Source organism: Cebus imitator, unplaced genomic scaffold (genome assembly GCF_001604975.1).
Source record: "Cebus imitator isolate Cc_AM_T3 unplaced genomic scaffold, Cebus_imitator-1.0 Scaffold83, whole genome shotgun sequence".
NCBI classification, from domain to species: domain Eukaryota; kingdom Metazoa; phylum Chordata; class Mammalia; order Primates; family Cebidae; genus Cebus; species Cebus imitator.
In genome coordinates, this window is record NW_016107398.1 from 219,064 (window position 1) to 232,817 (window position 13,754).

Sequence of the window (13,754 nt, forward strand, 5' to 3'; positions counted from 1 at the left end):
CTCAACATAAGGCAGCTGGAAGGAGATAGAAGCTCAAAGAAGAGCAATAGTGTCCCTCAGGCCACACAGGGCTCAGTGTGAAGAAATAGAAACCTGATGGAGATGGGCTCCATTCCGTCTGATCTCCATTTAGCCTGGACGTGTCATGGGTGGCTGACAGTAGGGACTGGGAGTGGGGTGGGTATGTTAAGTGTAGGAACATCCACATCATTTTGGTTTCTAACTTTCTTTCCTTTTAAATGCTGGGAACTGGCTCATTTTCTCAACTAAAGCGGGTAAGGTGGGAGGAGGCTGTTGGAATTTTAGCAAGGCTTTGTGTCTGGAGCTATGGCTGGCAACTGACAGAATGGCTAGGGGTTCTAATTCCAGAAGAAAATACTACATTCAGCATTCATTCTTCCCATTCCCTATTCCACGGCTTCATGTGCCAGGTAGCTTCTAGGCAACCAGGAGAAATAAAATCCAAAACGGCTGAAGGAGGGTAAAATGGGCATTTTATTACACACAGTAGCATAAATGGACAAGAACAAAACCTGAGGGGTCTCTGTACCAATGCTCCAATTCATAGCTGCTCAACCTAAATATCTTTTTCTCAGTCCTGGGTGAGAAATGGGATCTCAGGTAAAGGAAAGCTGGGGTCCAGTCCAGTCCTATTGAATGTTATTTAGTCTCAGTAAAAAAATGTCTGAGGGCCAAAGCCATCTGGGCGGTGTCCCTGGGGATAGAGAGGTCATCACATCGTAAGTAGGTTCATCAGAAAAGCCAGGACTCTCTCAGGCCCATAAGGCAATAAAGGCCATGAAGGCAAAACCAGCGGCTACACAGCACCACTTAGTTAGAGGGGCCTCAGGACTAGCTAGCTCCCGTGGAAGAATTTCTAGGAAGGTGACATACAGGAAGGTGCCAGCTGCCACACCCTCTAACACAGCCTGGGCTAAGCCCCACCCTCCTTCAGAGTCCCCTCCAGTCACAGCCAGCCCTATGGCTAGACCTAGGGGGGACATGAGAGCTAATAATAGTATGGAGAACAGGGCCCATCGTGATCTAGTACCTAACTGCACCAGCCGCATTCCTACACCAAATACCACAAGCCCCTTATGAGCCAGGACCGCAAGACAGAGCTGCACGGTAGCTGCTACTGTCGGCTGCAGCCCCACAGCTAGCCCTTCAAACACTGAGTGAAAGGAGAGTGAGAGCAAGAGGACAAGGGCTCGCAGGGGACTCTTTGAGGGTGAGGGTATATGTCCATGGCTGTGGAGTTCGAAGATATGAGCCCCACCCCATTCTTCCTCCTGCACTGTTGATCCTCCAGCAGCCCCAGGACAGCACTGCAATGCCAGTGACTCCAAAAAGAAGACAAAAAAGAAGCCCAGGGAGATGATGAGCTCTCCATAGGGATACTCCATCTAGGAATAAAATGGAGGGCTGTGAGATGAAAAGGAAGAGTAGCCAATGCATTAGATGGATGTGGAATTGGGAGATTGAAGAGAATGAGAAAATGTGGTAACAGAACACAAAAAAGAACAGGGGAAATAAAGCTAAGAGTAGACATGGACATGCAACAACAAGAATGCCAGAGTGGCTCATGCCTGTAATCACAGCACTTTAGGGGACCGAGGTGGGCAGATCACTGGAGGTCAGGAGATCAAGGCCAGCCTGGCCAGTATCGTGAAACCCTGTCTCTACAACAAGTACAAAAACTAGCCGGGCATGGTGGCATGTGCCTGTAATCCCAACTACTCAGGAGGATGAGGCAGGAGAGTTGCTAGAACCCGGAAGGCAGAGGTTGCAGTGAGCCGAGATTGCATCACTGCACTCCAGCTTGGGTGACAAAGAGGAGATTTTGTCTCAGAAAACAAACAACAACAACAACAACAACAAAAGACTGCCAGAGGGACTAAGGGACACAATCTCAATAGAGTTAAAAATATGGGAAAATGATGTAAGGTTTATCAGAAGATCTAGGGAAAGAATGAAAGGGTAAAGCAAGAGCTTTCTCTGGGGTTCTATAAACTCAGAGGGATTGAGTTTGCTCCCCTTTTCCTCTACAATTTCTGAGCTAGGGAGCAGAAGGGATTCTTGGTACTCCTCATGTATTCCTCCCAAAAGGGTCTGGATATGAAAGGCCTCTCTGGTTCTCCTCACCCTCCAGATAGGGGATGGTGAGAGGTACTTACATGAGCTGAATTGGCATCACCAGAAGAATTTCCCTCACTTGCTGATCTGTTCTAAGGAGAGAACAGCAGAAATTAGACTTGGGGTGGAGCAGCAAAGCTTCCTGTCCTGTCCTTTCAGCAATTCTGTTTTCCTTAAAGCCTAATCTGACTTGCTTTCATCATTGCACACAAGAGCTTCATCTTCCCTGTCGTTCCACCCATGTCCTTGGCTCCATCCCTTTCCTGCTCTCTTCTCTGCTCTGTTTATCCTTTTGGCCTCAGAGGCCCGCAGCTTGGTATCTTTGCTCTCACCTGCACAATGAACTTCTGGATCTGTGATTCAATTTCTTCCAGGGCTTCAGCAGTCATGTGCATGAACCCTGCTCCCAGGAAAACACCAGCAGAAATACAGCCCAGGAGTCCGAGGACCCGCCGGTGATGACCTAATAAAAAGCAGAAGTTACAACCCACCTGGCACTGCGGAGACAGACAAAGGTGAGTAAAGAGCAGCAGGCAGCACTCAATATCCCAAGGTTGGGGGTGGTGAGAGAATCAGAGCAAGGTATCAGGACAGGGTTGAGGTGAGATTCAGGCTATGGAACAAAGATGGGGAAGAGCTTTACCTCCAGCTGCATCAATCTGGAACCATTTGAAGCAGATAGGAATAAGGCCACAGCCCAGAGTGAGAGCCAGCAGGGCAAACAGGCAACCAAGTTTTACTCCTAGTAGTTGCTCCATCTCTGGGGTGTAGTGTAAGCCCAGGAGTCAGAATGACAAGGGAGTTGCCCTCTTTGAAGCAGTATCTTAGGTAGTCAACACTGGAGTGTCCACTCTTGCGAGTTTCAGGAGGCTGTTGGTATCTTCTGTGTTGCTTCTCCTTGTGTAGCATTGCAGAGCTGATGGGTCCTGCCCCAGCTTCCAGCCCTCCCACTGCATGGAGGCCCCTCCCCTGGCTCCGCCTTCCTGAGCTTGGAAACCAGAAACTCCAGACTCCCTGTCAGGCACAGCCCAGTGGCGTCTTCTCCTCCTCCTCAATGCCATGACTAATCCAAGGGCTATGGATAGTCTCAGTTCGTGTGCCTAGGGTTCGTCTAATCCAAAATAGGAAAGTCTATGGTAGCTGCTTCCCAGCTATTTTATACTGGGGACGATCTGGTCCTGTCTCACTCAGGACATTTGATCTAAGCCTTCCATACCCTCTCCACTCCATCCTAAGTCTTACAGGTTGCAATGCTGATACTTGAACCACCCCCTTTTATTTGGGGTCACCTGGAGTATGTTTTCTTGTAACTCCAGAAAAATAGCTCCAGGCATGGAAATGTCTAGTGGTAAATTGATTTATTTTTTCTTTCTCTTTTGATTGGACCAGTTTCGAGAGGAATGAGTTATTTCTGGTATTACATTGATACTGTCACAATTTCTGATTGTGCCTGTTTCCTGCTAAGAACTGCGGAAAAAAAGACATTTAAGTTTTAAGACAAAGGCAGCTGCCCTAACCCTGGAACAGCAAGGCCTAGGGAAAAACAAATGAACTGAGAAAATGAGAGTATTCTACCTGGATATAGAGGCATCGGGGGTAGAAGATTCAGTTCTGATGGGAATCATTCTTGATGGAAATGTATGGGAGATTTCCCATACATACTCTAGGGTAGCTGAGGGACCCTGGGAAAAACAGAAGGGAAGGCAGTAGTAAAAGACAGTCCAGGCAGCTGCTGATTCCCCTATTCAGATGGCCCACATAACAACCCTGAGACCTGTTGAGCCAGTTCTCAGAGCTCTGGAGGCGGCTTTCCTTGCTACTCCGGATTATCTTCCTAGGGAAGTCCTGGCCTCTGGTAGAAGCACTATTCTTACAGTGTTTCTGGATGAATGGGGTCCAGCTGCTTGTTCTTGTGGTCTAATAATGAGATGCAGACAGACTGGGAAAGAAGGCAGTTTATTTCTACAACTGATTACAGGGCGAAGGCTGGAGTAGCCCACCAGACCAACTCAAAGTTACAAGTTTTTCTTTAGCTTATATATACAATTCGAACTCTATGTATACCTGTGGGCATACATAGAGTTTCCTTATGTATTAGATAAATTTCCTAGTTTAGATACATTTCCTAATTTATCTAAACTAGGGATCTGCAGATAGAAAGGTTTATCAATCTTAAGTTGGTCCTGGTATGGGTCTTATGTGCAGGACTGCTTTTATCACTAAACTAGATCTCAGGTCGAGAAAGTACAGGTGGGGCTTGTTTTTTTTGTATTCCAGCCCTCTTACTCAGGCACCTGATTCCCCCAATTCATTATTCATTTTTTTGCTTCTGCTTTAATGTACATTGATCATTACAGCAAAGGGCTTATGGAAATCTGGTTTTTCTCAATAGGAAAGGTGAGCTTGGGATTTGTGCGGGAAGAGTGGCACCAAAAACCTGAGGAAGCTCTTCATTACAGGATAGGCCACGTTAATTAACTANACTAAACTAGATCTCAGGTCGAGAAAGTACAGGTGGGGCTTGTTTTTTTTGTATTCCAGCCCTCTTACTCAGGCACCTGATTCCCCCAATTCATTTCTCCTTCTGCTTGAATGATGAGCTTATACATTCATCATTACAGCGAAGACCTTATGGAGATCTGGCCTGTCACAATAGGAAAGGTGAGCTTGGGATTTGTGCGGGAAGAGTGGCACCAAAAACCTGAGGAAGCTCTTCATTACAGGATAGGCCACGTTAATTAACTATACCTTTTATGTATTCTTATTTATTTCATTTTTTTTTAGAGAGGAGGTCTTGCTGTGTCACCTATGCTATGGTGCAGTAGTACAATCATAGCTCACTGCAGCCTTAACTCCTGGGCTCAAATGATCCTCCCGCCTCAGCTTCCTGAGTGGCTGGAAATGCAGGCACATGCCACCATGCCTGGCTTCTACACATAAGAATCACGAAATCCACTTTCATTCTTTAAAAATTTATTATTTATTATTAAAAATCTCAAACACAGACATATGGTGATGCCAGCATTCCCCTCCTGGATACCAGGTAGCTTCAGCCCTGGCAGGCATGATAGAAGAAAATACTTGTTACACATCCTTGTCAACTCTCAGAGGGATCTTGAGCAGGGGACGGAGGAAACGCAGATGGAGTAAACACAGGTAAAAGATCTCCCCAGGAGCTGACTCGGGCACAACGATACAAATCCCTATAGAAATGAGATATTAATGTGGGCTCCAGGTTCTTGCCACATCCCACTAATTTTGGTCACATCCCCTATACCTGCCATGCCGGCGGGCTGTGATCACAGCATGCTGCATATGCCCATCTGGACAGCACAAGTGACAATGCACATGGCGAGGCCGTTTAAGGACAGGTTGAGTGATACGGGGCCAGCGATTAGCCTCCTCTGGAGACCCCCGAGCAAGGATCACCATAGAGAATTTTTCTTCCTTTGGTTTCTTGTTCTAAGATAAGGAACATAGAGACTGCTTAGAAGAAAAGATATGGGGAAAAAGTTTGTAAAGCACCCCCCATTTCCCATTCCTGCAGTCCTTTTTTACAATGTATAAATCATACACATGTAGGCCCTAAAGTCTCTAGAGTGTTCTATTAATTATTCAACTCCTCCTAACTCTGATTCTTTTTATTCCTGTTTTTCCAGGATGTTTGCTCCCTGCTGCAATATCCCCAGGTACATACCCAGCTGAAGGGGATGGGATGGTACGCCTGTGAGAAGCTACAGGCCAGGGGCTTAGAGGTTGTCAACTGGGGACAAGGGAGTTCATGGGGACACTGTGAACACAGAAAAAAATGAGGTAAGACAAAAGAGCCATCAATCACAAAACTTAAAAACTAAGAATGATAGAGTCAAAAGGCGCCAAGGAGAAGGGAGGACAGGAGCAGAGGGTAGGAAGAGCCAGGGGAATCATTAGGTAGGAACTGGATAGGAACACAAAGTAGTGGAGAGTGGCTTAGCTTTACCCTTTTACTTTTCCTGTCCACACCTGAGTTCAAATCTGTGTGGTGGGACAGGTAGAAGTAATACTCACTGGGGCAAAGACAAAACCAGGTCGAGGGTCCAAAGGTGACTTCTCATTTCCCTGAAATCAAAGGAAATAAAAGAAATAAAGCTGGGCCTGGGGTCTATTTTCATAACTCAATCTCTGCATTCAGTAAATTGAGGACTCCTGTAATATTCAACACTAATAACGATTAACTATGTCCTTTGAGTTAAGCTGGCTGCATCTTTAATACTCTGAACAAAGAACTTTCTCTTTGCTGTAGGAGAAAGGCAAGAACTTGGCACATAGTACGGTGCTCTTCCTTGTCAGCAACCTCCACTCTCAAAAAAAAATCCCACTCCAGGACAATGAAATTTATGATTATACACTGGCTCATACTCTTCTCCCAGTGACAAGGTTCTTGGCTCAGCAATGCCGTAGATTAGGAGTCAGCAAACTTTCTTTTAAAGGGCCAGTGAGTAGGCAAAATCTATCTCTGTCCCAACTACTCAACTTTGCTCTTTGTAGTTTGAAAGCAGTCACAGACAACAGAGGCACAAATATGTATGGCCAATATAAAAACAGGTGGCAGGTCCGATTTGATCCACAGGCTCTCATTTGCCAACCACTGCTCTATATCATAATGACTTTATATGACCAATTTCCTGAGAGTCACCCTTGCCAATATATGACAATCTCTTTAGCTTTTTCTTTTCTTTTTTTTTTTCCTCCAAATCTCATCTTGAATTGTAAAGTCCTGAATTGTACAGTCTCTTTAGCTTTCAAGAGAGTAATAGTAACTGGTGACATATGAGTGAGGGAGTGAGGGAAGAAGAAGCCTTACATTAAGGACCAGATCCCTGGCATCCATGAGAAGGCTGTGCCCAGCTTTTGTTCCATTCTCCACCAGCACCTGTTTACAAAAGGGAATAATACACAGAAGTCTTAAATTACATGAAGGTGTAAATGTCAGTAGCTCTGTAAGAACAATCATAGATGGAGAATGAAGACAATGAGAGAAGAAAAAGCATGAAATCCATCAAGCTGCTTTAAGACTTAAGGGAACAAGGAATTTTAACTCACCAGGAAATGATGTGTCTTACGCCATAAGGTTTGAACTACTTCATTACGGTCAGCCTCGCTGGGCAGTTCACTTAAGGAAAAGGCTGATATGACTATATCAAACTGCACCTGAGGACCAAGACAAGGACCATGACAGACTCAACATCTCTGCATCCCAAGAATACAACAAAGTCCTAGCCGCTAAATTTCTTTTATCTTCTAACACTCAGTGTGGGGTTGCAAAAGCTCAAGCCACAGTTTTCTATCTGCCACATTTCACATTTAGAATATTCTAAACACTGCCACTTGCCTTGGGTGATACAGGTAGAAACTGTCTGAAAAAGACCCCTGGAATATAAGGCTCCCCAGATTCTGAACCACCTGTGGAGAAAAGAAGAGGCAACTGTAGTGTGTAGGAAGTTACATATAAACTGAAGAGGTATCCAGGTAAGAAACATGGCCCCAAGAATAGGGAAAGTGTGTATCAAAAAGGGCAGAGATAAGCTAGGCATGGCAGCACATGCCTATAATCCCAGCTACCCTAGAGGCTGAAGTGGGAGGATGAGGATGGCTTCAGGCCAGGAGTTTGAGACCAGCCTAGGTAACATATGGAGACCCTATCTCTAATTAAAAAAAGAAAAAAAAAGTCCAAAAAACCAAAAAAGGCAGGGAGACTATTAGGCTTCCTGTCCTTTGAATCTTACCCAACCCATCCTCAGTCCAGCAGAAACCTCTAATACCACCCTTTGCTTGACCATAACTTTAAAATAGCCCAGATTCATCTTAATTTTTACCCTCTTCTCTACTTCCCAGTAAAATGCTTTTACTAGTACCCCTGTGCTTTCTTAACTCCCTCAATTTTGGAAGTGCTCTTGCACTCACCTTTCAGTAGCTTTTCTGCCAAAACCAACATGGCAGTTGATCTGTCCACACACATATATTCACGTAGGGTCTGGCCCCAAACACTGTGAGCAGCCCTAAGATGGCAAAATTATTATAAATCACCAATTCCCATGACCAAGAGTCATCTCTACAAGAGACCCATTTATACCCAACCCCATCACTGGGAAAAGAGAGCATTATGTTAAAACAGTTGGAAAAACTAAGTGTTATTCTCTTGTTTTATTTATAACTCCTTTAAAAAAAAGGTAGGCTTGGTTGGGTGCGGTGGCTCATGCCTGTAATCCCAGCACTTCAGAAGGCTGAGGTGGGCAGATTGCAAGGTCAGGAGTTTGAGACCAGCCTGGCCAATATGGGGAAGCCCCATCTCTACTAAACATACAAAAATTAGATGGGCATGGTGGCAGGTGCCTGTTGTCCCAGCTACTTGGGAGGCTGAGGCAGGAGAATCACTTGAACCCAGGTGAAGGTTGCGGTGAGCCGAGATCGCACCCCTGCACTCCAGCCTGGGTGACAGAGCGAGACTTCATCTTAAAAAAAAAAAAAAAAAAAAAAAAAAAAACCCCCCCCCACAAAAAAAAAAAAAAAAGGTAGACTCAAAATACTATTTGTAGGCAAAAAAAAAAACCTTTGATAATTTCTTTTCTTTTTTTCTAAAAATGGGCCTTTTTTTTTTTTTTACTTGACATTTCTTTAAGTTCTGGCCCCAATTCATATACCTTCTTCTGCCTTGCCTAATTTGATGGAAGAAACATTATAGATTCCCAAGTTGCCTACTCTCCCCCTGGGTTTTCCAGTCTCTTGATTTTGGAGTTGTGTAAGTATGGCTTTCTAGAGCTAAAATTGACCAAGACAGGGCTGAAGAAAGTTACTTACCAGGTGACAGAACCAGTACCTGAGCCAAAGTCCATTAAAGTTTGTGGCTGAAATGCTGGATTTCGAACCCGGATCTGAAGAAATATACAACATCCCACAGTAGGGTAATTAGATACTTATTTAGGACCGTGGTAAATATGAATTAGGAGCTATCACAGAGGATATGAGATGTAAATGCCTTTTGAGATTCAATATAAATATCTTATGGAATAAGAATCTCCTAAAATAGTGATTCTAAACCTTTCTTGGGTCACAGAATGCTTTCACAGGATAAAGAGAATGTCTTTATTTTGTATTTTTTTAAGAGATGAGGTCTCACTCTGTCACCAGGCTGGAGTACAGTGGAGATCACAGCTCACTGCATTCTCAAACTGGGCTCAAGAAATCCTTCTGCCTCAGCCTCTCAAATAGCTGGGACTACAGGCAGGAGCCCACCATGCTCAGTGCAGATCCTCTTTAAAAAAAAAAAAAAACAATGCATATGCAATGCCCTAAGAATTCCCATCCCAGAAAACTACTTTATGAATAGGGAACTGATGGTCAAAAAGTTCAGGTTGGAAGTTAAGGGACTTTCACCTCATGGAATGCTCTGGAGACTGCTGCAAAGCCACCATCCAGTCTTGCTGCCATATACACCAGGCTCAGTCCCTCACTATAGCTGCCATTAAAATCAGAGAGTCATACATACTAGTAAATAATCTTAATCCCATAGTTACCTTCTAGATTTAGAAAATTACATCTTGCAAAGGGCTCTTCCAGCTCAGGCCTTTCACTCCCCAATACAGAAGGGTCCTGGGGAGCCTTACAAATGCTAAATTTTCAAACTTTAATGTTCAAAACTTTGAACTTTAGCTTTTTCAAATACTAAATTGATCCTTTTAAGGTTAGGTGATTAAAAAAAAATACTACATTGATTGTGTAATTGTATTCCCCCAACTCTTTTTCTAAAGTCCACCTTTTCCTTCTTGTGCACCTTTTCCAGTCCCCGCTTACCTCAGTTCTTGCCAATGGTAGGTAGTTTTACGTAGTGCATGAAGCACTGCTTCATGAAGTTTCGCCTCTGTCTGAAATAAGTCTGTGGTGAGAACAAGGACTGGAAGTCAGGACCTAGGGAGAACAGGGTTCAGATCCAATATTTGAATATACTGCCCACCCAGTCTTCTCCGACTCCCACCTAAGAAAAGCCTTAAAGCTCAAGAGAGAAGACAAACCTAGAGAAAAGCTTCAGGTAAGAATTAACAGTAGCAACTACCACTAACAGAAGCATTTTGCTTCTAAGAATGGTTCATTCAACTTAACCAATTCTGTCCCACGGGTTTGTTTTATATTAAAGGAAACTGTGATAAAAATTTAAAGGGTAGGACAAGGACATTATTTTTTGGATTTCCTCACTTCTCCAAAATTTACGGTTTTTTTTTTTTTTTTTTTGAGACGGAGTTTCGCTCTTGTTATCCAGGCTGGAGTGCAATGGCGCGATCTCGGCTCACCGCAACCTCGCCTCCTGGGTTCAGGCAATTTTCCTGCCTCAGCCTCCTGAGTAGCTGGGATTACAGGCACGCACCACCATGCCCAGCTAATTTTTTGTATTTTTAGTAGAGACGGGGTTTCACCATGTTGACCAGGATGGTCTCGATCTCTTGACCTCGTGATCCACCCGCCTTGGCCTCCCAAAGTGCTGGGATTACAGGCTTGAGCCACCGCGCCCGGCCTAATTTACGGTTTTAATGATCTCCACTATTCCTATGGAGAAGAAAGGAGACTGAAAATCTAGGTCTCATGACTGTGTTCAGTTCAGTACTATTTAGCAAGTATCTACCAATCACCTCCTGTGACCCAGGTACTGTGAGGTGTGCAAGGAATGTAAGATGAATAAATGGCAGGTCTGTAGTGTCAAGGAGCTCACAATCATGAAACTAATTGATGAATTATATTTATCCTCTTATCCCGGAAGAGGGTTTCAGTACTGGGCAGGGGCCATCCAGGGACTTTATTTCACCTGAATAAAAACTTAGAAGGTCCTAATCCAGTGGACTTGCAGGAAAAACACAAATATCTAGATTTTAACAGTATATGGGCTGGGCGCGGTAGTTCACACCTGTAATCCCAGCACTTTGGGAGGCCAAGGTAGGCAGATCACCTGGGGTCAGGAGTTCAAGACCAGCCTGGCCACCATAAAGAAAACGTCTCCACTAAAAATACAAAAAGTAGCCGGGTGTGTGCGGTGGTGCACACTTGTAATCCCAGCTATTGAAGAGGCTGAGGCAGGAGAATCACTTAAACCCAAGAGAAGGAGGTTGCAGTGAGCTGAGATTGAGTCATTGCACTTCAGCCTGGCAACAGAGCAATACTCTGTCCCAAAGCAAAAACAAAAACCAAACCAAACCAAACCCAGTATACTGGGGCACTCTCTAGCAATCTCTAGAATAATCTACCTTCTTTTATTAAGGAATCATTGTAACAACTGCTGCTGTGGTCAGAAAGTCAAATAGGGACTTCAGTATCTGTTTGAGAGACTATTTCTTGCTTTTCATTTCTCACTGATATTTCAATCTGGCCTACTTTTAAATTATTCTTAAGTCCTACCTGGGTTTTCCAGGAATTTTTTCTCAAGATGCATAGCTCGTCTTTGCAACTCCTCTGGCTCTGCAGGCAAATGTCTGCTCCAGAGATAATTGGTCAGTGCTTGCACCTGATTCTCCATATTGGGCTCAGCGATCTCTATGGGCCAAAGATGAAAAGAGGAATCACTTGCATGCAGGTCCAGTCATGTTTCTTCTCCCTTTCCCGCCGTTACTCACCACGTAGCAGTAACTGGGCACCGTTAGACAGTGCCTGTGGCAGCCGCACGTGCGGTAGTTTCCGGATGCCAGGGTGTTGGCGATGGGGCCTCTTCTGCAGGAAATCGGACTTGTTATCTACCTGGGTCACTCCAGGTACTACGGCGGCGAGCGCCTGCAGGGAGATAAAGAAAGGCTGATTGCCTGGCAGAAAGGCAAGTTGCGGGCGCTCGCTAAGGCGGGGACTGCCAGGAGCGCTCCTCCTCGGCGCGGAGATGTCTCTGGAGATCCCGTCTCTCCGAGAGCAGGGGATGTAGGCACTCACCCGGGTGTGGGGAACTACTCCAAGGCCAGGGCACAATCTTCGTAATGTCAGTAGATACCTCAGAGCCCCCGCCATGGTTCCGGAGGCGAACCGGAAACGGAAATACAGATGCCCGTGACCTTCAGTCCCAACTCCGCAAGGACCAGCCTTCGCAGAACTTCTCCTGGCAGTTTTAGCCAACGAGAAGAGCGAGTGTTTGCCAGCAGCCAATAAGCAATGGCTATGTAAATATTCTTGAGGCGGAAACCATGTTTGGGCTGACTTGGAGGCTGGGTTGGGCCTGTCGCCGGCGCCAGAAATTAAGAGGATGGGGCGGGAGCGGGGCGGGAGCGGGGCGGGAGCGGGGCGGGAGCGGGGCGGGAGGGGAGCTGGATGGAGTTGGGTTGCGAGCAAAGACTCGCAGATTGTTTCTCGGAATACTGACTTCTGTGTTCTTTTGCTTTCCTCCGCGGATAACTGAGTCTTAGGTGGTTTTTCCTGTCTAACAACCAGAGCTCTATCAGACTGGAGACAGCTGCTCATTCCTGGAGGTCTTCGGCAGACTGAATGACCACGTGTGGGACATGTTGGCATGTTCCTTCATGTGCTGGGTGAGGAACCACTCTAGAAGTAATTTTGATTATCTGAGGTAAAAACTTAATAGCTTTCTCTACCTTAAATTACACCCCTGTCCTTACTGGCTTTGGAGACTGAGGTGATAGAGCAGAACTATTTTGCTGCAGTATTGCCCTTTTCTTCTTCCATAATAGGGAAAGATGAAGCTGCAGTTCTCCCAGAGGAGACAGGCAAGAAACGACCACTGCAGTTGGAGCAACAGCTGATCCAGATAGAGCAGCAGCTGGACAATTTGATAGTCCAATTGGACCCCCTTTTTGAGTGTGTGACTACTCTGGCTGGAGCCCAGTAGGAGCTTCTGAACATGCAGCTCTGAACCATGAAGCTGCTACAAGATAGCAAGCCAGATAAGGGTATGGCGGCCTCAGAACCAGAGGCCAGCCTACCTTTTCCTGAGGACTTCATATAAAGGAAGACAAGGAGGAGGCTGCTGACAGTCCAACCTGGAAGGAGCCCATAAACTGGAGCACAGAGACATGGAAACTAGCTACTTCCTGGCAGGTGGAGCAGGTGCTAAGGAGAAGATGCAGGCTGTGGCAAAGGCCAGTCACAGCCTCAGCTGGGGAGGAGGGACAACAGCTGAAGGTTTAGTAAAACAGAGTCTGTTCTTTTTTTTTTTTTTAAACTTCTGTTAATAGGGTGCAAAGTTCAATAAAGTTTGTTCTTGATTAAAAATAAAAAAATGAAGATCTAATGTATAAACAACTCCAGGTTAGGTTTCCAAAATCTTGCATTCATTCACATTTGTGCTTCTTTCTACACAACTGTCATTTACATTCCTAGTGCTTGTATTTCATTATTTAAAATGGGAATTTAATCTTTGTAAATGAGGCATTTATGTAGTGTGCACTCTATTCCTGAAACGGTGTTAGTCACAGGGTATATTAAGATACGTGAAACATAGTCTTGGTCCTCAAGTAGCTTATGGAGAAGCAGAGAAACTAAATATGTGATAGAAGCAATACTACTTATATGAATATGGCTTTTTGGGAGCACAGAGATGGAGGAAGTTACTTTGCCCATTGGGTCTAGGAAGGCTTCTAAGTCATGAGGGTGAGCAGGGG

At 45.1% G+C, this 13,754-nt stretch overlaps 2 protein-coding genes and 1 pseudogene across 4 annotated transcripts; 1 reads left to right on the forward strand and 2 right to left on the reverse strand.

The window, feature by feature from the left end:
• Window positions 1-477: 477 nt before the first annotated feature.
• SLC39A2 (solute carrier family 39 member 2) lies at window positions 478-4,517 on the reverse strand. 2 transcript variants are annotated; one of them, XM_017533889.2, is made up of 4 exons: window positions 2,780-4,517; window positions 2,469-2,599; window positions 2,178-2,223; window positions 478-1,406 (listed from the first exon to the last, which is right to left on the reverse strand). In XM_017533889.2, the coding sequence occupies exons 1-3, from the start codon at window positions 2,892-2,894 to the stop codon at window positions 2,212-2,214; spliced, it is 258 nt and encodes an 85-aa protein (XP_017389378.1). In that variant the 5' UTR covers window positions 2,895-4,517; the 3' UTR covers window positions 478-1,406; window positions 2,178-2,211. The 2 variants fall into 2 exon arrangements, with proteins under 2 accessions (XP_017389378.1, XP_017389377.1); XM_017533888.2 differs by having other exon boundaries at window positions 2,178-2,228.
• A 575-nt stretch (window positions 4,518-5,092) lies between these two features.
• On the reverse strand, window positions 5,093-12,341 carry METTL17 (methyltransferase like 17). 2 transcript variants are annotated; one of them, XM_017533884.2, is made up of 14 exons: window positions 12,076-12,167; window positions 11,772-11,925; window positions 11,557-11,691; window positions 9,967-10,048; window positions 9,550-9,631; window positions 8,974-9,047; window positions 8,080-8,174; window positions 7,508-7,578; window positions 7,219-7,326; window positions 6,980-7,048; window positions 6,184-6,234; window positions 5,834-5,926; window positions 5,414-5,598; window positions 5,093-5,339 (listed from the first exon to the last, which is right to left on the reverse strand). In XM_017533884.2, the coding sequence occupies exons 1-14, from the start codon at window positions 12,148-12,150 to the stop codon at window positions 5,234-5,236; spliced, it is 1,380 nt and encodes a 459-aa protein (XP_017389373.1). In that variant the 5' UTR covers window positions 12,151-12,167; the 3' UTR covers window positions 5,093-5,233. The 2 variants fall into 2 exon arrangements, with proteins under 2 accessions (XP_017389373.1, XP_017389374.1); XM_017533885.2 differs by lacking the exons at window positions 5,093-5,339; window positions 5,414-5,598; window positions 5,834-5,926 and adding an exon at window positions 5,939-6,105 and having other exon boundaries at window positions 6,160-6,234; window positions 12,076-12,341.
• Window positions 12,342-12,348: 7 nt separating this feature from the next.
• LOC108308172 lies at window positions 12,349-13,455 on the forward strand (annotated as a pseudogene).
• The last annotated feature ends 299 nt before the right edge of the window (window positions 13,456-13,754 follow it).